The sequence below is a fragment of the Pogoniulus pusillus genome, chromosome 2, assembly GCF_015220805.1.
Source record: "Pogoniulus pusillus isolate bPogPus1 chromosome 2, bPogPus1.pri, whole genome shotgun sequence".
NCBI lineage: Eukaryota > Metazoa > Chordata > Aves > Piciformes > Lybiidae > Pogoniulus > Pogoniulus pusillus.
Window position 1 is genome coordinate 44207681 of NC_087265.1, and position 26421 is coordinate 44234101.

The 26421-nt window shown below is 44.2% G+C and overlaps 1 protein-coding gene across 2 annotated transcripts in view; it reads right to left on the minus strand.

Moving 5' to 3' along the window:
- CERS6 (ceramide synthase 6) overlaps positions 1-26421 on the minus strand; it is a 101485-nt gene that overhangs the window by 42480 nt on the left and 32584 nt on the right. For both annotated transcript variants that reach the window (XM_064163603.1, XM_064163599.1), the window contains exons 3-4: positions 24590-24720; positions 8279-8336 (exon numbers count right to left, since the gene is read on the minus strand). In XM_064163603.1, coding sequence (XP_064019673.1) covers positions 8279-8336; positions 24590-24720 — 189 coding nt within the window. The remainder of the gene's footprint in view (positions 1-8278; positions 8337-24589; positions 24721-26421) is intronic.

Sequence of the window (26421 nt, forward strand, 5' to 3'; positions counted from 1 at the left end):
AGAGCAAATACCAGCATTGTGTCAAAAGGACTCAAGAGTGGCTTCTGACATCCTTCACTTAAATGAGAGTATTTATACAGTAGTGGGCAGATATGCTCACTGAACAAAAATAATTACAAGGTTTCAGTAACAGATAATATCACAACCTTTTGGGTATAACACAGGAAGGAAACATGGCAACAGGTGTCCAAGTGAATGCCTGTGTGCTAGTTTGAAGCAGGCTGGAATGTTTTGGTGAGAAGAACTAGGTTACAGGCTGTGGAAGGAAAACAATGGTGATGCCTACTTCACTCACAGGCTTGCTGAGATGTATAGGAACAAGAAATAAAAACATAGATAACCACTCTCACTTGGGCTGCTGATACTGGGGAACTGACTGAGCTGCATCTCACTCTCTAACCTCACCCTCCATTTTGGACTAATCCACTTTGCTTCCTAACCCCCTGGCCGAACCTCCATTCTTCCTTGGGACTGAGGTAAGGTTGACAGGGGTAGGGGGAAGGGGCAGTTGAGAGCCCCTCCTGGGGACTCAGGTTTCTGGGAGGGCTGTTGTGTTTCTGTATTACCTTATTACCTTGTATATTTCTGTATATAACTGTATATACTGTAAATATCTGCTTGTATATTGTGCTAGCTGTAAATATAAGCTTCATTCATATTTCCAGAGCTGGCTGAGTCTAGTCTGGGTGATTTCCAAAGTGTGGGGGGGTGGGGGAACACCCAAACCGTCACAGACGGCTTCAAATAATTAAAGAATGAAGGAGACAGAAGGCAGCAGCAAGGGCTCTGGAGACAAGCTTCCCACTTTCAGCTCTTGTCACTGTGATGGTTTGGGTGTTACCCACCCCACCCCCCCACACACTTAAGAAAATCACCCAGACTAGACTCAGCCAAGCTGGAAATTAAAGAATGAAGCTTTATATTTACAGCTCAGCACAATATACAAGCAGATATTTACACTGGATGAGGCACTTAGTGCCATGATCCAGTTGATTGGATAGGGCAGGGTGCTAGGTTGGACTGGATGATCTTGGAGGTCTCTTCCAACCTGGTTGATTCTATGATTCTATATCTAGAAATATACAGGTTAAAAAGTAATGTAGAAACACAACAGCCTTCCCAGAAACCAGAGACCCCAGGAGGGGCTCCCAACGGCCCTTCCATCTCTCTCCCCTTCTACCTTATCCCAGACTTTGCCTTACATTCAAGGTGAGTTTGGAGAATCAACCAGGGGGGTTAGGAAGCAGATGGATTAGTTACACAGACAGCAGGTTAGAAAGAGAGAAGGGAGGCAGACCAAAGCTAGAGAGCAACTGTGTTATCTACGCTTGTGTTCTTGTTTTTACCCATTTCAGCAAGCCTATGAGTGCAGCAGACATCACCATCATTTCCATTTCACAGCCTACAATCTAACTCCCCTCGCTAAACTATCCCAGCTAGGCTCAAACTGGCACAGTCACATACTTTTCTAGAGTCAGTTCCAGTTTAAACCAAAGTGTTAAAAATATTTCACAAACTCACACTTTGGTATCTCAGTGTTAAAACCACAAAACATTTAGCCCAGTTTAAACAGTTTCCTTCTAAGAACCAGATGGTCAGATGTAGTCCAAATGGCAGTGAGAGTATTCCCAAGATGCTGTGTTTCTTGTATTATTCTTTTCTGCACAATATCCAGAAGCATTACCAGCTTCATGAAAAAGTAGATGCAACAGATATGACAAGAGGAGATGGAAATGCTAAGTGAAATGCTGACCATTCTGAGGCAGCTAACTCTTTCCTGCTCTAAATGACAAAAGTAATGCACTGTGTATTCTGTGAATAACTTTCATATAAATCAGAAACTTGTACAACAGAATCTAGTCCCTTCTATTCCAAGAAAGACTGAAAACCACTAGGGCATAAACCATTTTTGACACAGCAATTCATTTTTTAGTCTGGCAGCTTTTTAAAACATCTATTAGATCTACCAAAAATTATTCCAGGCTAAATCTTTACAGCAACATGAAAAGTTTAAAATGCTACAGCTGCCAATTGTTGCCTTGGGAAACTCTGCATTTGAAGGTTATATTTGGTGTAGGATAGCTTCCAGTGGGAAAAAAACTGGTGTCAGTACTTTAAGGATGAATCATACCCTCTCTCTTATGATTCTTATAAAATAATGAGAAAAAAACCCCATTCTTTATTTATGACAATAGTTGCTGAGAGCCCTCTGAAGGATGCTCTCTGTGCACTGCAGGAAAATCTGAAACCCACATGAAGAATCTGAAACTATCAATTTCTGCATCCAAATTTATTTCCTCCATAACAACATAATCAACAGTCTAACTAAAATCTCCATTTAAACTGCATCATGACTTTTATTCTGAAATGATGAAAAGATAATTTCATGTTCCTGAGCCAAATGAATACCCAGAAGTACCTCACTGCTGTCTACAACTACCTGAAAGGAGGAGGCTGTAGCCAGGTGGGGGTTGGTCTCTTCTGCCAGGCAACCAGCAACAGAACAAGGGGACACAGTCTCAAGTTGTGCCAGGGGAGGTCTAGGCTGGATGTTAGGAGGAAGTTGTTGCCAGGGAGAGTGATTGGCATTGGAATGGGCTGCCCAGGAAGGTGGTGGAGTCACTGTCCCTGGAAGTGTTCAAGCAAAGCCTGGATGAGGCACTTGGTGCCATGGTCTAGTTGACTCGCTAGGGCTGGGTGCTAGGTTGGAATGATGATCTTGGAGGTCTCTTCCAACCTGGTTGATTCTCTGATTCTTTTCCTTCTTTTGAAACATTCTACAGTTCGAAGAAAAACGACCTTTCATAATAGCAGCACCAGAGTTTTATCTCTTAAGGGTTTTTTCCTCCTCTATACTACACTGTTATTTTTCTAACTTCCACAAATTTATGACACTTGAGTAGGTTTTGGGGTCAAAACTGCACTTCAGTATGGCTTTCCTGTTGTTTTGCAATCTGTCTGTTATCAGTAGTTGCAGTTCTCTCACAGACAACTCTGCAGGCAAGGAGATGCAGAACTGACAGTCAAATCAGCTACATACATACAGAAGAGTGGTAGTATGAAGCTAGCAGGAACATTTTAGTGAGAAGTATGAGATGATAGGCTGTGAAAAGAAAACAATGGGGATGTCTCCTGCACTCATAGGCTTGCTGAGAGGTATAAAAACAAGCACATAAATATAGATAATAGAGTTGTTCTCTCTGGCTCTGGCTGCCTCCCTTCTCTCCCTAACCTGCTGTCTAACTAATCTGTCTGCTTTCTAAATCCCCTGGCTGATTCTCTAAACTCACCTTCAATGTAAGGCAGTCTGGGATAAGGTAGAGGGATGGAAAGGAGGTGGAAGTGCGACTCAGAGCCCCTCCTGGAGACTCAGGTCTCTGGGAGGGCTGCTGTGTTTCTGTATTACTTTTTAACTTGCATATTTCTGTCTATAGCTGTGTATATTGTAAATACCTGATTGGGTATTGTGCTAAGCTGTGAATATAAAGCTTCATTCTAATTTCTAGCTTGTCTGAGTCTAGTCTGGGTAATTTTCTCAAGTGTGTGGGGGAGGTGGGTAACACCCAAAGCATCACAGGAAGGTTGCTGCACCTGGCATTTTTTTCAACATAGCTATAGCATTCTCCTATCATCAGCTTTATTTCAACACTAGATGTGCAAATCAGCAAATCAGAAGTTATTTGTTTATTCAGGCAGATGGTCCTTTCCCCACTAGGAGAGCTACTTGCAACTTCAGATTCTTCAGTCTCAATACAGACAACACACAGGCAATTAAAGGAAGTAAGCAGAATGTGAGAGGTCACCATATGTCACCTGGAAGCTTTGCTTCCAGATGTTTGAAAAGGTTTTTCACTCTACAGCATTACACAGGTACTGCTTAGCACCAAGGGTCAGGGAGCAAGTAATAAGCCAATCTTCAATTCCTCACCCTGGTTCTTTATCATTGACGCTAGTGCTGATTTTTTCTTGTAGTGGGAGCACAATCAGACCATTAACTCTTCATGAGCCAAGTAACCATCAATTTAATTGTAAACATTACTGATGGAACAGAAATGTTATCTTGTTCCTATATTTGCAATAAGTAAAACAATCAGTTTAATGTCACTGGAACTGCTTTCAGCAAGAAAGAAGTGTTTTCATTTCCAGCAATGCACTCAGAGATTATAGCAGAGCAAAAGAATTCACACCTCATACCACACACAGCTGTTACTACAAGGACTTAGAGGGTGTTTTATCTGATGTAGACTTCTGTTTTTTTAATCTAGGTAAGTTGTTAACTGCAGTCATGGACAGTAACAAAAACAAGTTTGACATAGTATTTTAGAGAGAGCTATGATTGCTCTAATTGACAGCTTTATTAGTCTTCATCTGCTTCTGCAGGGAAATAAAGCTGAAACCTCAGGGCTCTTTCTCCTTGTGAGATGCTCTAGCCAAGCAAAGATACAACTTTAATGTGATTACTTACTGCATTCTAAAAATAAATTAACAGGTGCACATGTACCACACCGACTGTATCACACTTCCAGAACTAAAACAGAGTCAGTAAGTCTGATAACTAATTACTATATATTAAATCTGGTGGTGTCTTCCCAGGAAGTGAGATAAGCATGTCAGCTCTACAAAGCCCCCAAATCACAGAATCACTCAGGGTTGGAGGGACCACAAGGATCATCTAGTTCCAACCCCCCTGCCATGAGCAGGGACACCCTACCCTAGAGCAGGCTGCACACAGCCTCATCGAGCCTGGCCTTAAACACCTCCAGCAACAGGGCCTCAACCACCTCCCTGGGCAACTCAACCCAGGCTCTCACCACTCTCATGCTGTGCTAGTTTGAAGCTAGCTAGAATGTTTTTGTGAGAGGAATTAGATTACAGGCTATGAAAGGAAAACAATGGTGATGTCTACTTCCTTCACAGGCTTGCTGAGATGTATAAGCTCTATCAAATTTATTGGAGAATTTATTACACTTCATTTTTTTCCAGTAGCTTCCTAAGGAAGTGATTAAATGTTTCTTTGCAATGACCTCACTGAGAAAACCAATAGAATGCAAAAAGGCTTATTCACTTCAGTACTGTAGTGCTGCCTCCAGAATGAAGGGTCTGAATTTCATTCCTCAGTGGACTCAAGAAAAGCTTTAGTGTTTGACAAACAGCAAAAAGCCTGTAGTTACTCAATGTTACTAGGGAGATGATGACATAAATATAATCACAACCATAATTTAGTTGATTTACACAGATTCCTATGTGAAGGACAGGAATGTGGGAAGAAGAATACTGGAATAACAACAATAGCATAAAATGTTGCAAGACTACAACACTGTGTAAAAGCAACACATAAAACAACATACACAATGACATAATTAACAGATTCTTTTTGCAAAAATTAAACATGCTATGGCCACTTGAGTTAGATTTCTTGCTCAGACATAACAACATTCAGAACAGAGAAATTTAGAAGTAGAAGCTCTGAGTGGAGAGGTGAACATTCTAGGGACAGGCCATACAATGGCAACAATGGATAAGTTAATAACATTTCATTGGAGCATCAAGAGCTTTATGTCTGGAAGCACAGCTTGGACTTTCCCCTTGCTGCTTCTGCCACTTCAGCTGTGCCTGCTGCTATCTGCCCCCCCAACCACTGTTTTGGCTGCTGCTGCTTTTGCTGCTTCACTGCCACCTGATCCCTTCCCCATCTTCCTTAAGGCTATTATATTTCTCCAGTAGTTTATTTCTCCTCCTACTGTTACATTTCAACTATAAGAAATACAATTTCATTTTTCCCTGACTTTCCAAAAAACCCCATGTTGTAGTGAGTTTATTCTAGCAGGGGAGGGATCCACCCTAACCTGGGACAACATGTTGAAAGTTAAATTAATACTTGTTAAGCAAGCAATGGTTTAACTTGTTCCAACAACTACGCTATGTCAGCCAGCACTCCTCAAACTGCTGTGATGTGCTGAATTGGGAGGAAGGTAACCTGCACTTTGCATGTCAACTCAGCCTTTAGAAACAGCTCACAAAGGCTTGTAATGAAATGTGCATTTAGTGACTATTTCTATCTCTTTAGAAATGCCAGTATTCAGAGGTTTTTTTCCTAGAACAGACACTTTCTTTGTGATGAGAAAGATTTGATTTATTAATTATAGGTATGCTTTCTACTAGTGGCTTTGAGGCACTTGGTGATTTTTTGTGGTAATCTGTAACAGAGAAATTCAAAGAATAAAGCTTCCATGTCTTTGTGTCTTAGAGAATCTTATGAACTCATGGTTGTCCACCCACAGGTTGAATAACTTTTTAAGTTGTGACAATTGCTTATTGGAGCTATTAGAATCATAGAACCATAGAATCAACCAGGTTGGAAGAGACCTCCAAGATCATCCAGTCCAACCTAGCACCCAGCCCTATCCAGTTAACTAGACCATGGCACTAAGTGCCTCAGCCAGGCTTTGCTTGAGCACCTCCAGGGACAGCAACCCAACCATCTCCCTGAGCAGCCCATTCCAATGGCAAATCACTCTCTCTGGGAAGAACTTCCTCCTAACATCCAGCCTAGACCTCCCCTAGCACAACTTGAGACTGTGTCCCCTTGTTCTGTTGCTGGTTGTCTGGCAAAAGAGACCAACCCCCACCTGGCTACAGCCTCCCTTCAGGTAGTTGTAGAGAGCAATGAGGTCTCCCCTGAGCCTCCTCTTCTCCAGGCTGCACACCCCCAGCTCCCTCAGCCTCTCCTCATAGGGTTTGTGTTCCAGGCCCCTCACCAGCTGTTGCTCTTCTCTGGACATGTTCCAGTATCTCAACATCTCTCTTGAATTGAGGGGCCCAGAACTGGACACAGTACTCAAGGTGTGTCCTGAAAAAAAATTTTCAGCTCTGGCCTGTCAGCCTGACCTCAGTGCCTGGCAAGGTTATGGAGCAGCTCACCCTGAGTGCCATCACAGGGCACGTAGAAGCCAGCCAGGGGATCAGGCCCAGCCAGCATGGGTGCAGGAAAGGAAGGTCCTGCCCAACCAATCTGATCTCATTCTATGACTGGGGCACCTGCCTGGTGGATGAGGGGAGGGCTGTGGGTGTGCTCTAGCTAGACTTCAGCAAAGCCTTTGGCACAGCCTCCCACAGCATCCTCCTGGCAAAGCTGGCAGCCCACAGCCTGGGCAGGTGCCGCCTTTGCTGGGTTAAATGCTGGCTTAGTGAGCGGGCACAGAGAGTGGCTGTGCATGGGCAGCAGCCAGCTGGTGTCTGGTGCCCAGGGGGGTCCCCAGGGATCTGTGCTATTCTCATATTTCATCCCACAGACATGGATGGAATCCAAGGCAGAACACAGAATACCACATGATGACCACACAGCATGTTAATGGATGAAGTGCAAGCATTCAGGGAAGCAGGGAGAGGTTACACACTACATGCTGGTCTGGTCAGCCATCAAATAGCTGAGAACAGCTCTGATGTCCTCCCTCTCTGTACAACTACATCATCAGCCCCACAGGCACCAAGCTGACTGACACCTGGGAGAGCCTCAAGAATCGCAACCATAAAAGTGATGAGGATCTTTTCAATAGCTTTTACATACAAAGCCCCAGAGACACTTAAGATGTATTTGTTGTGCCTAATTTTTGTCAAAAATGAAGGAGGTAAGACTACCTGAATGCACTGAGACCACACAGGCCCCAAATTTCACCTCTAAGAGCTACACAAATGTGGCCTGACTTGCACAAAACTCCCTGAGAACTAGTCACATTGTAAACCAGTTTGCACCATGAATCCACATTACTCTCCATGGCAGAGTTAACAGATCTATGCCAGGGCATTTGGAAGCTGCTGATACCAGTCTCTGCTTAAATCACCCAAACCAGAGCATTGATGATATACTCCAGGGAAACTTTTCCATAGTCCATCAGACAAAGAACAGGCAAAAAGTAGTGTTATATAAAAAACAAATGGATTTTGTTCATGAATAAAAGCAATCCCTGCAAGAGGCATTTAAACAAGGATGATGCAAAAAAATCAGCTGAATCATCTGGTAAACCTTACTGGTAGCTAAAGGCCTAAAATGAGCAGCAGTAGTGAACCAGGTATGTTGCTTATACCAAGTGATTTCTTCTTTACTTCATCAAGTGCTCCTTACCAATGCCAGCAACAACTCATTTGACAAAAGCCAATTAAATTTTAACTTCTATTCTTTGCCAACATAACTTCTGTGCCTGTGCTTTATATAACACCTATCCAAGACTTCAATCAAATCTGCAAGGTGTTATGAAAGCATAATGATGTAAGTGCCTACCTTTTTCAGGAACCGTACTCCATAGGTAAATATATAAAGGTAAAATGTAAATCTCCACCTGCAAAAGGCACAAGAGATTAACTCTAGGATACCAGGTTTACACACTTCACAGTTCAATACATGATTTCTTACAGCACTGCCAAACCACCACACCCTGGCCATGATAAGAGAGGATGAGGCAAAGATTTGGTCTGGTTTTCCACAACTTTTGCTACCAAGCATTGTGTATACAGTATCACAGTATCACCAAGGTTGGAAGAGACCTCATAGATCATCAAGTCCAACCCTTTGCCACAGAGCTCAAGGCACTAAGTGCCACGTTCAATCCTGCCTTGAACAGCTCCAGGGACGGCGACTCCACCACCTCCCCGGGCAGCCCATTCCAGTGTCCAATGACTCTCTCAGTGAAGAACTTTCTCCTCACCTCCAGCCTAAATTTCCCCTGGCGCAGCCTGAGGCTGTGTCCTCTCGTTCTGGTGCTGGCCACCTGAGAGAAGAGAGCAACCTCCTCCTGGCCACAACCACCCCTCAGGTAGTTGTAGACAGCAATAAGGTCACCCCTGAGCCTCCTCTCCTCCAGGCTAAACAATCCCAGCTCCCTCAGCCTCTCCTCGTAGGGCTGTGCTCAGGGCCTTAGCCTTCTGAAAATACTGACTCATTTCACTTCAACATGACAGGAAATAGCAAATTTTAAAGCATAGATATGTTTCTAAAAGTTCAATGAATATCAGTGACAGAGGAGGGCAGAGGTCAAGTCACATGCCTATTGTAGGGAAGTTCACATGCACCTGTTATTAGACAGCAGGACAAGGAAAATAAGAGATTTCATTGATTCTTCAACAGGTGACTTCAGTGCTGAACACCAAACACAATCTTTGGTAATGAGAGTATCATCTCCAAGGAGCTAAAATTTCACCTGGTAAATTTGAGCACTTGAATCTTGGCTTTAGGGAGTGCATTTATGTCAGATAGATATGCTGAAAACAGATAAAGACCCACAATTTACATCCCATCTGCTTCCAAAGAGTTTCCTTCATAAAGATAATTTTACATTTTCCAAAGTACATATGAAATAATTGCTGGGCTTCTTGGTTTTCTTTACAGATAGAGGCAAACTACAAGCTAGTATCAAGAAAATAAAGAGAGATCATAGAACCAACCAGGTTGGAAAAGACCTCCAAGATCATCCAGTCCAACCTAGCACCCAGCCCTAGCCAGTCAACTAGACCATGGCACTAAGTGCCTCAGCCAGGCTTTGATTCAACACCTCCAGGGATGGCAACTCGACCACCTCCCTGGGCAGCCCATTCCAATGCCAATCACTCTCTCTGGCAAGAACTTCTTCCTAACATCCAGCCTAGACCTCTCTTGGCACAACTTGAGACTGTGTCCCCTTGTTCTTTTGCTGGTTCAGGTAGTTGTAGACAGCAATGAGGTCACCCCTGAGCCCCCTCTTCTCCAGGCTGCACACTCCCAGCTCCCTCAGCCTCTCCTCACAGGGCTGTGTTCCAGGCCTCTCACCAGCTTTGTTGCCCTTCTCTGGACACGTTCCAGTATCTCAACAGTCCTTCTGGCAAATCCTTTAGGTGGTGTGACTGCTCACCTGGCCAGTGTTTCAAATATGGATGCAACACATTGCAGCAAAGAGTCCAGCTACAAAGTGACTCTTCAGAAAACTCTTTTCCAACGTAGTCCTGAATGCTTGTGACTCTCAAGAGCACAGAAGCAGATCCAACTGCTCTTACTCAATGCACAACTGTATCCTTGATCCAGAGCACAGTTTCTTAATCTCTCAACCCTTTTAACTTGGAGCCGCTAATGAAATTTTAAGCATGCTTCAGCACGATACAGAAAACTATGAAGATGGAATAGTTGGAGAGCTGCTGCCAACTAATCTGGTACACCACACTGGGATGAGTTCAGCAAAAACTAAGTGCACACACTTGAGCAAATGCTTCACTGATTTTCTGCAAAACCTGGCAGATGCAAGGGGGTAACCAGAACGGGAATTAAAAAATAAAGCAAAACTTAAAAGGTCAATAAAATCCTCTTAATTTTAGTTACATGTGTGCTAGTTTGAAGCAGGCTGGAATGTTTTGGTGAGAAGAACTAGGTTACAGGCTGTGGAAAGAAAACAATGGTGATGTTTACTCCACTCACAGGCTTGCTGAGATGTATAGGAACAAGAAATAAAAACATAGATAACCACTCTCACTTGGGCTGCTGGCTGAGCTGCATCTTACTCTCTAACCTCACCCTCCATTTTGGACTAATCCACTTTGCTTCCTAACCCCCTGGCCGAACCTCCATTCTTCCCTGGGACTGGGGTAAGGTTGAGAGGGGTAGGGGGAAGGTGAAGGGGCAGTTGGAGCCCCTCCTGGGGACTCAAGTTTCTGGGAGGGGAGTTGTGTTTCTGTATTACCTTTTACCTTGTATATTTCTGTCTATAACTGTCTATACTGTAAATATCTGCTTGTATATTGTGCTAGCTGTAAATATAAGCTTCATTCGTATTTTCAGAGCCAGATGAGTGTAGTCTGGGTGATTTCCAGAGTGTGGGGGGGTGGGGAATACCCAAACCATCACAACATGGTACAGCTGGTGAATTAGACTAGAGATCCCATTCAAACAGTAGTTCCTGCACTGTGGTTAAACAGGAGTTAAGGAAGCAGAGAGCTGTGCACAGGTCACTAAGATCTGCAAAATAGCAGGTATGATAAATTGAGAAACTTTGATTGCTTTCCTCTTCAATTTTCTAGCTTAAGACTTGGCTTCCATCTCATTTTCCCCTTGGCTGCAGTTTGAATCAGTTATTTAATATTTAATGTCACAGTGCCACTTGAGACCAGTCCTGTCCTAAATCTGTATGTTCCAAATGCACTTCTGAAATTCTTAAGAGCAAAATTTAGTAGTGCATGGGGAAAATAAAACAAACAACAAAAACCCCAAACCCAGTACTACATTTTGAAGTGATGCAGTTTTACAAATAATAAAGCATCATTTCTGTAATCAGACCAGAGAAGATGCATAATACAATAGGTGCTTTGGTAATTCCTGCTAGGTTACACATCTTGTGCTTAATGATTATGTAATTAGTCTTTTCTGAGTATTTTGAGAACTATATGAAATAAAGCTCTGATCTGTTGGCATCACCAAATCTTGCCCTACAAAGAGATATTACTACCTGGAAAGTTCATGGCAAAAGCACAAAGATAAAACATATCACTGCCATGCACCCTTTCCCTTCTGGTCTAATCAACAATGTTCCAGGCACACAATTAACAAGTCTTAGAGAGGAAAAAGCTGAGGGAGCTGGGGTTGTTTAGCCTGGAGGAGGCTCAGGAGTGACCTCATTGCTGTCTACAACTACCTGAAGGGAGGTTGTAGCCAGGTGGAGGTTGGTCTCTTCTGCCAGGCAACCTGCAACAGAACAAAGAGACACAGACTCAAGTTGTGGTGGGAGAGGTCTAGGCTGGATGTTAGGAGGAAGTTGTTGGCAGAGAGAGTGATTGGCATTGGAATGGGCTGCCCAGGGAGGTGGTGGAGTCACCATGCCTGGAGATGTTCAAGGAAAGATTTGATGAGGCACTTAGTGCCATGGTCTAGTTGACTGGAAAGGGCTGAGTGATAGGTTGGACTGGATGATCTTGGAGGTCTCTTTCCAGCCTGGTTAATTTTATGATAGCAACACAGAGTCTTTCAAACAGGGGACCTCTAGTCTCCATTCTTATTTTCCAGTTCTAGAGGAACACAAGGCCTTCCAGACTGCATTTGCTTTTCACATAGCAATGCTGTCCTAGCCACGATGGCCAACTACCATCATACCAAAAAACATGAGCGGAACTAGTAAGTTTCTCATCTCCACCAGCACTGCAGACAAGTTTCTGCTACTCACAGAATCATAGAATCAATCAGGTTGGAAGAGACCTCCAAAATCATCCAGTTCAGCCTAGCACCCAGCCCTATCCAGTCAACTGGACCATGGCACCAAGTGCCTTATCCAGGCTTTTCTTGAACATCCCCAGGGATGGTGACTCCACCACCTCCCTGGGCAGCCCATTCCAATGCCAATCACTCTCTCTGCCAACAACTTCCTCCTAACATCCAGCCTAGACTTCCCCTGGCACAACTTGAGACTGTGTCCCCTTGTTCTGTTGCTGGTTGCCTGGCAGAAGAGACCAACACCCACCTGGCTACAACCTCCCTTCAGGTAGTTGTAGACAGCAATGAGGTCACTCCCGAGCCTCCTCCCTGGGCAGCCCATTCCAATGGCAAATCAAAAGTAGTCTTCAAGTCTGAAGCATCCTAGACTGAGCTATGGCTTTCTGGGCTGTACATCTCCTATAGTTCTCCTGAAAAACACCAAGCTCTGTTTCCATGTTCATTCCCCTTCAAGCCACTTGTCTAGTGTATGGTTACTTCATTTAAAGCCAAGGCTGACTGAAAGCAACACTGTCTCTTTCACAACCAAGAGCCAGACAATTCAAGGCTTGTGGAACATCAGAAAGCAGCAGCTACTACATTCTCTGAAGCTTTCCTTTAGTTGTCTTTAAGTGATATTTTGACTGTGATTTTGAACTTATGTTCACATTAACTAGAATTAGGGAAGAATTATTTAATTTCCATAACATGAAATAATGTTGAGTATACACAAACCTCAAGAGAACAGCAAACTAGTTAATTTATCATAATCTTGCTTAATGTGCAATGATAACATCAACTGGTGGGGTCTTTGCAGGACCCAGATGAGTTAAATGTATTAATTGTGTTAAAAAACTGTGTCATAGAAGGCAGTAAGGGCAGGGAATTCAAAGTTTTAGGTAATCCAATTTGAGGAAAGAGGAATTTCATAAGATGCAAAATGAAAAGTGCTTACAGCACAGTCTAAAAATACAGTGTGTGTAGTCTGAGGACATGGCACAAACATCTTTGCCTGTTTGCTCCAGCAGAACAATAAGGGAAGAGGGCTAGCATGGAACCAATGTTTTATCTTCCCCCCCAATCCTGTATTTGGGTACAGAAAGGTTTAAAAACCAAAAAGAGAGGTCACAGACCAGATTAACAAGTAAGCACAGCAGATATGGTAAGAGAACAATGAGGGAAACTGCCATCCTTGCTCAGTTCTGGGGTCTATTTCAAACCAATCCCAAACTGAAAACCTCTCAAGCACTGTACAAGACAAGTATGAAACAAGTCTGCTCCCACTTTCCCCTCCACCAGATGGTTCAGCTATTAAATGTGGTGTGATAGCAAGCTAGACCTAGCATTTCACTATTCAAAACTGAGAAAGAATGATAGGAGGAGTTAAAGATGTTCAGCAGAAAATCATTCCTTCTCTTATGTAGTGTTCATCTAAGCACTTACATGGAGCTTGCAGCAAGAAGAGATGCACTTAGAGCATGCCACTGTGCAGCATGCTGTGCTCTGCTCAACCACACCACATCTTCCCATTCAGTCCAACCACTGAGGCCATAATACAATGTCCTAAAGTGCCATAATGTATACATGTTCTCCTCTACCACAAGCAAAAGTACTCCATGCTTGTGACTATCTTGTGACCCACAACCAGGAAAATTTGACCAGCAAACACTGTTTTATGCAAGGTGAACTTTAACCCCAGTATGCATAGGATGCCCTATGAAACAGCTGTAGAGCCAGCTGTCTGGTACAGGGCAGAGCAAACGAGAGAAGCAGGGATCAGGAAGGTGGCCTTGACTGCTCAGTGGAGCTGGAAAGGTAGGCTGCTTTGCTGAGCCAGCTTGTGCAAGTACACCACACCACAAAAACACATAACAGAATCATAACTAAACTACTTATTCAGCCTGGGCATCAAAGAAATGTGAATTGTCCAAAGCCTAATACCAATGGTCAGAGACAATGCTGAAAGCATAAGCCCAGAGCAAACCACACCGTAGGAGCTAGGTGAGATGCGAGATTGCCCAGACTGCCTCTGTAAAGGTGAGTGCTGAGCAAGGTGTGTGCTGGAGAAGAGGTGTGTGTGCAAGATGTTTACTTCTGATTCAGGAGAAAGCAACTGTTAGGGAAGAATTAAAATTGCTGTCAGTGGCTTCATTGTGTTCCCACAACTTTAAAATTGGGACAGCTTTGCCAGACATTAGTTCATTCTTGTGTCCAGGGATTCTGGCTACAAATTACAGTATTTTATGCAACTCAAGGCAACCAGTACTGTCTGACCCTCTTCTTCTTGGAGCAGGGAAGCCATCAGTGAAGCAGCACACAGAACATCACACAAAAAAAAACATATATTAATTAAAATCTTCCACCAATACTCTTCTGTGCTAGTTTGAGCCCAGCTGGGATATTTTAGTGAGAGGCATTAGATGATAGGCTGTGAAAAGGAAATAATGGTGATGTCTACAGCACTCATAGGCTTGCTGAAATGGATTAAAAACAAGAACATAAACATAGATAACACAGTTGCTCTCTGGCTCTGGCTGCATGCACTTCTCTCTATAACCTGCTGTCTGTATAACTAATCCCTCTGCTTCCTAACCCCCCTAGTTGATTCTCCAAACTCACCTTGAATGCAAGGAAAAGTCTGGGATAAGGTAGAGGGGTGGGAGAAGGTGGAAGGGTGGATGGGAGCCCCTCCTGGGGACTCTGGTTTCTGGGAAGGCTGTGGTGTTTCTGCATTACTTTTTAACTTGTATGATTCTACATATAGCAGTATATATTGTAAATATCTGCTTGTATATTCTGCTAAGCTGTAAATAAAGCTTCATTAATTAATTTCCAGCTTGGCTGAGTCTAGTCTGGGTGAATTCTTAAGTGTGGTTGGGTGAGCAACACCCAAACCATCACACTTTTCTGCACTGACTTCACATGTGTCTTAAGAGAAATATGCACATTCAACTCAGCCTACTCTGACAATGGAATCAGTAATATACACAGCTACAGAGTGCTGCTCTCACTGATGTAAAATGGAGAAAGATTTCTGTCTTTGCTTTACATACTCAACAATGACTCCAGGCCATTTTGCACAGCAACAGTTTCCCTGCCTTAAGCCTCAGTACAGATGCTGCATTCTCTTTCACCTTCTTTTAAGGCCTTGTCTTCGAGCACATTGCTCTGCCTTTTCTGTGACGTTATTCAATAGAATGCCCTTGGAGAATGATAGGTCACTGAATGCATCAATCCCAGAGTCTAGATGTAACTTTTACACTGATGTGATTTCTGGACAGATAAGCAGAGTCCAATGGGATGGAGTTCAATAGCTCCAAGTGCAGGGTGCTGCACTTTGGCCACAACAACCCCATGCAGAGATACAGGCTGGGGTCGGAGTGGCTGAGAGCAGCCAGACAGAGAGGGATCTGGGGGTGCTGATTGATACCCGCCTGAACATGAGCCAGCAGTGTGCCCAGGTGGCCAAGAGAGCCAGTGGCATCCTGGCCTGCATCAGGAATGGTGTGGTCAGCAGGAGCAGGGAGGTCATTCTGCCCCTGTACTCTGCACTGCTTAGACCACACCTTGAGTACTGTGTTCAGTTCTGGGCCCCCCAGTTTAGGAGGGACATTGAGATGCTTGAGCGTGTCCAGAGAAGGGCGACGAGGCTGGGGAGAGGCCTTGAGCACAGCCCTACGAGGAGAGGCTGAGGGAGCTGGGATTGGTTAGCCTGGAGAAGAGGAGGCTCAGGGGTGACCTTATTGCTGTCTACAACTACCTGAGGGGTGGTTGTAGCCAGGAGTAGGTTGCTCTCTTCTTTCAGGTGGCCAGCACCAGAACGAGAGGACACAGCCTCAAGCTATGTCAGGGAAAATTTAGGCTTGAGGTGAGGAGAAAGTTCTTCCCTGAGAGAGTCATTGGACACTGGAATGGGCTGCCCGGGGAGGTGGTGGAGTCGCCGTCCCTGGAGCTGTTCAAGGCAAGATTGGACGTGGCACTTGGTGCCATGGTCTAGCCTTGAGCTCTGTGGTAAAGGGTTGGACTTGATGATCTGTGAGGTCTCTTCCAACCTTGGTGATACTGTGATATTGCAGTATTTTACATGCTTACTATAACTGCCAGACTGTCATTGCTACTCTCTACACTTCAGTTGCTACTTGCTACATGACTTTAGTTAGTCTTCTTTCTGGCTGCTATGACTCATTTCAACTTCCCTACTACCTGCAGCTATAATAAACTCTTCTTGCACTCAGCGAAAGACACATCTTCTCTGTTCTAGAACAATCATAGAATCAACCAGGTTGGAAGAGACCTCCAAGATCATCCAGTCCAACCTAGCACCCAGCCCTAGCCAGTCAACCAGACCATGCCATTAAGTGCCTCATCCAGGCTTTTCTTGAAGACCTCCAGGGATGGTGCCTCCACCACCTCCCTGGGAAGCCATCTCCCTCCACATTTCATTGAAAACCTGTGTCCTCCCTTACCAAGCTGCCTCACAAATTTGACTCTGCCAGCACCTGAGGGAGTGCTCCTGTTTAGGGTAATTCTGTAGCCACTAACCTCAGAACACCTAGTATGGCTTTACAGACTCACTCCTTTGTTCTCATTTCTGGTTGTGAGACACTAGCTAGTCCTCTGTTGCATGTTGCACTGAGACAACTTAAAATGTTTCTTTACTATTTAGATTGAGATGCAGCAATAATACCATTCACCCCATATTCTTGCTTGCATCCCTAAGATCATTGTGTTCAGCAGTGGCTAGAAGCTGACTTAAGAGGGCTTGAGATTATTAAAAATTCAAAGCTAGAAACTTTTTGATACCTATTTTCACAGAACCACAGAATTTCTTAGATTGGAAAAGACCTTCAGGATCACTGAGTCCAATCATTAGTTTCACACTGACAAGTCCTTGACTAAACCAAATCCCTCAGCACAACATCTAATCACTATGAATTGCTATGGTTGGAAAGGACCACCAGGATCATCCAGTCCAACCTTCATCCCAGCATCCTTAATCACCAGATCATAGCCTCAAGTGCCACATCCACTCTTTTTTAAACACCTCCAGGGATGGTGACTCCATCACCTCCTTGGGCAGCCTGTTCCAGTGCCTGACCACCTGCTAAGCAAAGAACTTCCTCCCAACATCCAACCTAAACCTCCCCTGACATAACTTGAGGCCATTTCATCTTGTCCTACCTTTAGTAATTTCGGAAAAGAGACCAGCTCCAGCCTCACTACAACATCCTTTAGGTAGCTGTAGAGGGCAATAAGGTCCTCTCTCAGCCTCCTCCAGACTAAACCACCCCAGTTCCCTCAGCCACTCCTCACAGGCCATGTTCGCCAGACCTCTCCCCAGTCTCATCGCCCTTCTCTGCACCCACTCCAGCACCTCAATGTCCTTCCTATACTGTGGTGACCAAAACTGGACACAGTACTTGAGGTGTGGTCTCACGAGTGCTGAGTGCAGGGGCATGAGCACTTCCCTACCCCTGCTGGTAACACCATTTCTGATACAAGCCAGGATGTTGTTGGCCTTCTTGGCCACCTGGGCACACTGCTGGCTCACGTTCAGCTGCTGTCCACCAATACCCCCAGGTCCCTTTCCGACAGGCAGCTCTCCAGCCACTCCTCCCCGAGCCTGTATGGCTGCTGGGGGCTGTTGTGGCCAAAGTGCATGACTTGGCACTTGGCCTTGTTAAACCTCATGCAATTGGCCTCAGCCAATTGCATTTTCTAGTGCTTTATTGCTACACACAAAGAACAGACTGATGAATTCTTTTATGTGCTTTGTGAAGATTTGTATCAGCAGAACTCAGAATTTTAGCAACCAAGCAGCTACTCTAATTTCTTTCTCTTGTATGGTTATTTTTCCAGTACAATTTTGTAGGGAAGACTTACTCTGCTAATTGAGAAAAGCAATATGGAAAAGAAGTTGCAAACCACCCATACAATTCTCACATGAATGTGCATGACAAGCAAAAATATCTGTCTCTTATCTATACACATAGATATATTTACAGCTTTGACAGATAAAATCTCCCCAAGAGCAATGTGCATAAACATAGTTTCAACACCTTAAGAAAAAACAAGATGTGTTCTGGCTAGGAGATGAGACAGTCCTTTCTTTCCACTACATCAAAACTAAAAGGTACCCCACTTCCAGATACTTTAGTATCTAAACTTCTTCTAGAGAAGAATGAAGGCAAAAAACAACCCAAAACTAACAAAATCACTGCCAAAAAAACCACCTTTGTCTCTTCATAGAATCAACCAGGTTGCAACAGACCTCCAAGATCATCCAGTCCTGGATGAGGCACTTAGTGCCATGGTCTAGTTGACTGGCTAGGGCTGGGTGATAGATCAGACTGGATGATCTTGGAGGTCTCTTCCAACCTGGTTGATTCTATGATTCTACCACCCAGCCCTGGCCAATCAACTAGACCATGGCACTAAGTGCCTCAGCCAGGCTTTGCTTGAACACCTCCAGGGATGGCAACTTCACCACCTCTCTGGGCAGCCCATTCCAATGCCAATCACTCTCTCTGCCAACAACTTCCTCCTAACATCCAGCCTAGACCTCCCTTGGCACAACTTGAGACTGTACCCCCTTGTTCTGTTGCTGATTGCCTGGCAGAAGAGACCAACCCCCACCTGGCTACAGCCTTCCTTCAAGTACTTGTAGGCAGCAATGAGGTCAGCCCTGAGCCTCCTCTTCTCTGGGCTGCACACCATCAGCTCCCTCAGCCTCAGTTTGTGCCTTCCTTGTTTCCACATGCAGACTCTTGCATAACATCCAAAAAAAACTGTCTTGGCCACATGTTTCTGTCAGCCACTCCTTGGAAATAGTAAATGACTCTAATAAACAACTTGCTCAAATGTACATAGCTGTAGGACAGGCAAGTTATGAGCCTGATGACATTCTGAAGTCCCAAGCTAATAACTTATGAGTACTGCAGGCTCCTTCCCTTTGCTCTGGACAACAAGGGAGAAGGAGAGGATGCTTGCTCTTTCTACACTGTATAGTTTTCAAGGAAAGCAGTCCTGCCTGCACACTGGTACTGTGAGCAGCACAATACACTGACAGCAGGAAGAAACTGGATTTGGTTTGGGAATCACTACTGCATTGGCTTTCTGACAGGTCAGACATTAACAAAGACATTCTTGAATCCTGCACTCTGACTGGTGATCAGCGAACTCACCATCCATGGTCTTCCTAGAGTTACTTACTGCAGTATACCTTGAAGCCCTTTAGCAATTCCACAGAATCACAGAATCAAGCAGGTTGGAAGAGACCTCCAAGATCATCCAGTCCAACCTAGCACCCAGCCCTATCCAGTCAACTAGACCATGGCACCAAGTGCCTCAGCCAGGCTTTGCTTCAACACCTCTAGGGACAGTGACTCCACCACCTCCCTGGGCAGCCCATTCCAATGGCAAATCACTCTCTCTGGCAACAAATTCCTCCTAACATCCAGCCTAGACCTCCCCTGGCACAACTTGAGACTGTGTCCCCTTCTCCTGTTGCTGTTTCCCTGGCAGAAGAGACCAACCCCCTGCCTACAGACTCCCTTCATGTACTTGTAGACAGCAATTCCACCATATGCATATTCTTCCTTAAGACACTCTTGGGAACTTGTTTGTAGTCTGTGCTAGTTTGAAGCAAGCTGGAATGTTTTGGTAACAGAACTAGATAACAGGCAGTGAAATGAAAAACAATTGATGTCAACTTCTCTCACAGTCACGCTGAGAACTCTGGGAAGAAGAAAGACTCTTTTTCCATTTTCTTTCTCTCTCTTGCTTTTGCCTTAGACCTGGTCACATCTCATTAACCCTGCTCCTACTAACCTTGCTCCCTAACCTCTTGGCTGCACCTCTCTTCTTCCTGAGAACTGGGGTAAGGTTGAGAGGGCCGGGGGGAGGTGTTGGGGTGGTTTGAGAGCCCCTCCTGGGGACTCAGGTTTCTGGGAGGGGAGTTGTGCTTTTATATTGTTTATCCTTTTGTATATTTCTGTATATAATTGTATATAACTGTATATATTGTAAATAGCTGCTTGTAAATTCTGCTAGCTGTAAATAAATTGCTTCATTTATATTCCCAGGGTCCATCTGAGTTAGCTGGGGCAAATACAAAGTGTGGGAGGGGCGGGGTAACCCCCAAACCATCACATAGTCAGACACCTTTTTAGTGATTTAGTGCTAAAGATATGCTCTCATGGAGTCACTAAAGCACTTGATCCTATTTCTATCACCTGCCTATAAATGGATTGATAGCCTTTTGCAGAAACAACTTTTAGCCTTGTAACGTACTGCAGGTACTCTCCACGAGTGAACAGACAAGACTGAAAGTAACCCACTTTCTGTGTTCTCTCATGTGCTGCGTACTCAAAGTGCCTGAGCCCAAGGTCCTCGCCCTGCTTTCATTCAGGACAAAGCTTGTTTTCCTGAGTCAGCTGAGTCTAGTCTGGGTGATTTCATAAGAGTGGGGGTCAGGTAACACCCAAACTATCACACAAACAGACTCATCACTCTCATGGAAGTTCTTCATCATGAGAGTAGTGAGAGCCTGGAATGGGCTGCCCAGGGAAGGTGGTTGAGGTCTTGTCCCTGGAGGTGTTTAAGGCCAGGCTGGATGAAGTTCTGAGCTAGGGTGGGGTGTTCCTGCCCCTGGCAGGGGGGTTGGCACTAGATGATCCTTGTGGTGCCTTCCAACCCTGACTGATTTTATGTTAGGCTGTGCCATGGAGACAAAGAGAAGCTAATTAAAAACAACAGAAATGCCTGTCAGTAGAAAAGTTCACTACACACACTCAGTTCATCATGTTGTCCTTTCATTTATTCACCTTGGATCCTTCAATTTGAGCAAGGAGCAAAACTCTCTAAACTTCCACAAGGGAAAGAAAAGCTATGGACAGACTTTATCCAGCACCTAATATTGTAATCTAAGAGCCTGAGCACTATGATCTGAGCTCATAGTAGGTGGATGCCTCTCCTAATGACTGCAAACACTGCTGTTAATTCCAAGTTTCATGTCAGAACTAAGAGAAATCCTTAAGAAACAACCCAATGAGTTGCTAGTAAAGTAATCCTCAGTACCCCTTTTATTTCTGACTAACACTGGATCATGAATTACAACCCAGTGAAATTACTCATTTCATATTTCATAGAGGTACTTACCATCATAACATCTGAAATCTTAGGCAGGTACATGATGCCATGAAAGTCTCACCATTAGTGGTCTGCACAGCTCTGACAAAAAAATAGTGCCTTCTTCAGACTGACACCCTAAACTCTATGGGATCATGGCTGGCTAAGGTCCTTGAAAAGTCATGTATTTTCACTCTGCTGCTGTGCTGCAAACAGTGTCTATAGACAAAACATTTTATTTCCCCTTTATCTCAACAAAACCACCAGCTGGTAATGGCCAGGACATCTTATGAAGGCTGGCAGGAAGGGAATTACTTAATTTGGGAAAAAAAAAAGTAGGTTTTGCAGTTTATCTGCACTCTGTTCAGGATCAGAGTTGAAGGCTATAAGGATGATTAAGGGACTGGAGAGCAAGGCTGATGAGGAGAGGCTGAGGGACCTGGGGCTTTTTAGTCTGGAGAAGACTTAGAGACGATTTGATAAACGTTTATAACTATCTGAAGGCTGGCCAGGAGAGGGGGACAGGCTCTGCTCACTTGTTCCCTGTCATAGGACAAGGAACAATGGGTGTAAATTGCATCACAAGAGGTTCCACGTCAACACAAGGGGGAACTTCTTTACTGTAAGGGTCACAGAGCACTGGAACAGGCTGCTCACAGAAGTTGTGGGGTCTCCTTCCCTGGAGACTTTCAAGGCCTGTCTGGATGTGTTCCTCTGTGAACTGTGCTAGATTGTGTGGTCCTGCTCTGGCAGTGGGGTTGGATTCAATGATCTGCTTTGGTCCTTTCCACCCCCTAATATCCTGTGATCCTGTGATTGAAGCTGCTTGAAACGCAAAAGAAGAGAAAGGGTAGAGAAAGTAAGAAATCTGGGACAAGAAGAAGCTATAATTAAGTTGCTGTTTCATTTACCTCAGCCAAGTATGTTTACCACTGAGTTTCACTCTCAGACTTTGTCCTGTTGAAGCTGCTCTACATTAAGATAGTACCCACACTACTCATTTGGCAAGAGAGATAAGGCAGTCAGGAACAGCCTACAGCCTTTCTGGCACAGCTGCCTTCTCCTCTGCATTACAGAAAAGTCATTGTGGGCCCAAGGAACAATTTTTCTAGCAGTAAATTGAATCCTCTTCATGTAAAAAGAGTTGGAGATCTTTTTAAGTAACCCCGTATCTGCCATCACTTTTCTTCCCAAGTCACAAGCAAACAAGGTGGTTGCCAGAGCACAACAGAAGTCTTCTCTGGAAGGACAGCTCAAGACACCTTCAATAGTCAAAGATGCAGGTAGAGATTACTGTAATTTTGCTTGCTCTATGCCTGCTTATTACACAAGGGCACATTTTGTTCTCTGTCAGGGCTACAAGAATCTCTACGGGCAACCCAATTCCTGAAGACTTGGAGTGTTCCCCTTATCTTGACTTTCCTGGGAGCATGTGTTTTAGGCAGTCCAGAGCTCCAAATTAGCTGCCTCACGTGGACTCCTCATCTAAAATGCCATCCCATTAAACTGATAGCTGTGAAAAGGCTACAGACCTCATAAAGAAGGACTTCTTCTCCCCAGACACATCCAAGCGAAGCACTTCATAGTGCCCTGATAGATATAACTAAACAACTGTTTAACATCCCTTTTCTCTGGCCTCCAAACACAATTCTGAGTACCTACCAACAACTCCACCCAGCATCTGTGACAAGACAGCTGGTGGCATGTACTGCACCACTGGAAATGCCTATCAGGGCAATGCATGCACAATCTGTTGGGTAACACCATATTCTCAGAGCAGCATGTACATACAGAGATGGGAAGGCAACTCCCACTGTACCTTCTACAAGTCATAAGCAGACAGTACTTGAACTATCCACTTAATATTATTTATCCACCTTGAGTCTTTTTGGACAATTACTATCATTACTATTTAGTACACATATTGTACTAGTGCCCAGTGGCTCTCTCTAAATGAAGCTGGCACTTAATTCTATCACCATAAGTCAATAGCATTCATTACAACTTGACCTTACTCTCAAGTTTGTATTCATAGCTCTCATCTGCACACTTTTTCCATCATGTATGCCACAAACAGAGCATGTTCTACACCCATAACTTTCCTATTGGGGTCTGTATTTCATGGTATATGCAAGTTTTTTCCACCTCTAGGTCAATCCAAACATTCTGGTGCTAATGCAGGAGTGAAATTCTTGATGTGAGTTACAGAAGCAGTCAAGTAAACTGCCCAGATATGCTAGCTCTGACAGTAATACAGTTTCAATTTTATTTTGAGGTTTTTACAGCCTTTCCTACAAGTTAAACACACAAGCCTGTACATTAACAGCTACAGCCCATGTTGAAAAAAGGCTGTTCTTCAATGACGTCAGAAATTTGTAACTCTTAAGACCACTGGCTGCTAGCAACAGGACAGAATCATAGAATCAACCAGGCTGGAAGAGACCTCCAAGATCATCCAGTCCAACCTAGCACCCAGCCCTAGCCAGTCAACTAGACCATGGCACTAAGTGCCTCATCCAGGCTTTTCTTGAACACCTCCCTAGGCAGCTCATTCCAATGGCAAATCACTCTCTCTGGGAAGAACTTCCTCCTAACATCCACTTCCACAGACAGTGACTCCACCACCACCCTGAGCAGCCAATTCCAATGGCAAATCACTCTCTGTCTGTGAAGAACTTCTCAGGATGACTGGGCTTATCTGTAATCTCACTCTGCCTGGCTTTATTAAATATTAAGTAGGGTGGATTTTAGCTGTAAATACCAAGGAAAGGACTTTAAGCACCCTGGCAGATGAAAACCTCTGTTTATTAAAGGGTAATCACCTTTAGGCAATTTATCTGTCCTCCTCTGAAATATAAAAAGTATTCTGATCCTCTGGGCTAGCAACAGCATACTTAACAGCAACTCTTCTAATTTCCCTCCTATCCAATTCTTAAAGTATCACAGAATCAGGGTTGGGAGGGACCACAAGGATCATCAGTTCCAAGCCCCCTGCCATGGGCAGGGACACCCTACCCTAGAGCAGGTTGGCCAGAGCCTCATCCAGCCTGGCCTCAAACACCTCCAGGGATGGAGTCTCAACCACCTCCCTGGGCAAGCAGTACAAGTACAATCAGACTCCATCAGGAGAAAGGTTGTTTTTTCTCATTTAGGATGTTAAATTCTACTAATCTGTATAATTTTCTACTCATCTACAAAAGCAAAGGGGAAAACTGATGAGGACATAGGCTCAAAACTGAAGAGAAGACCATGAATGCTTACATGCTCTCACAGAACTTTGTCAGAGTGCTGGGCTTTTCCTGGTTGCGCCTTTGTCGAAACCAACGTTGAATGCTGCGTACATCCCAGTCCAACTGCTTGGAAAGGCCCTCCAGCCTCTTCTCATCTGGATGCTGCAGAACACAGAAGGACAGAAATTATTTCTTTGCCCAACTGAACTAACTTCACTTTAAAATTCAAACCACTGTAACTGCCTCTCGGTGTCTTAGAGGTTGCCTGTCAGACACATCAAACACTTCCACAGAAATCTGCTGGCAGACCCACGTCAAAACCTATTTCCTCTGACTGTTATTAATCTAGAAGGACATACGATGTAATATTGAATGCAGTGTAGTATTAGTAAGGCACTTACAAGGGACAGTAAGATGAAAGCTTGCTTGAAACTTGGAAAGCAGTAAGTAGGGATAAAGTGCCATGAATTTCTTGAGCAGCTGGGCTTACAGACACCTCCCTGCCTCCCACACATTATGCCTGTTCCATCTTCCTGCATCTTTGTCTTATTTCCTGTAGCAATAGTGAAGATTGTTTGACTGATTTGGGAAGAAGATAAATCCTCTGCCTGTGCAGCTTAATGTTAATTATTTGGGTCATTAAACAAAGTGACAACTTCAAGAGGAAAACCACCATGACAAGAGTGAGAAAGAACTTTTCTTCTGTAAAATTAGCTACACAATTATTCTGCAAAGTAGCAAATGTAGGACTCTCATTCTACTAGAGTGGCTGCTAGCCAGTGCAGAAGGGAATAAAAGGGAATAAAAAGAAGAGCCTGTCTTTAATCTGAATATTGTAAGAAGAGTGGTACAGGCTACATTTCTAATCATGCAACAATTCTACACATAGAGAACCAGCTGAGGACCAGTGATCTCCTGATCACAGGGAACTTGTGCTAAGTTGAGCCTAACTGGGATATTTTAGTGAGAGGAATTAAATGATAGGCAGTGAAAAGGAAACAATGGTGATGGCTACTGCACTCATAGGTTTGCTGAGATGGATTAAAAACAAGAACACAAACATAGATAACAGAGTTGTTCTCTGGTTTTGGCTGCGTCCCTTCTCTAACCTGCTGTCTGGGTAACAAATCCTAACCCCCCTGGCCGATTCTCCAAACTCACCTTGAACATAAGGCAAAGTCTGGGATAAGGTGGAAAGAAGGTGGAAGGGTGGTTGGGAGCCCCTCCTGGGGCCTCTGGTTTCTGGGAGGGCTGCTGTGTTTCTGTATCACTTTTAACTTGTCTATTTCTGTCTCCAGCTGTCTATATTGTAAATACCTGCTTGTATATTGTGCTAAGCTGTAAATATAAAGCTTCATTCTTTATTTTCCAGCTCAGCTGAGCCTAGTCTGGGTGATTTTCTTAAGTGGGGGGGCAGGTAACAGCCAAACCATCACAGAACTCCTGCACATAACTCAAAAATGGAAAAATGGCAGGTAACTAAATGGCAGTTTATTTGAGAACAGCTACCAGACAGCCCCACCAAACTCTTGCAGGAAAGCAGATACTTTCCTTTGGAGCTCTTTCCATTCATCTCTGTGCACTGGGTGCTGGAGGCTGAGTGTGCCAGCTCCTACCATGACTCACAGGCATTAGTGAGATCACTGAAATGGACTGCCCAGGGAGGTGGTGGAGTCACTATCACTGGAGCTGTTCAAGAAAAGACTGGATGAGGCACTTAGAGCCATGGTCTAGTTGACTGGATAGGGCTGGGTGCTAGGTTGGATTGGATGATCTTGGAGGTCTCTTCCAACCTGCTTGATTCTGTGATTTAACACACTCAGGCCCTGTGTCAGAGTAGCACAATCTGCAAGGAAATAAACA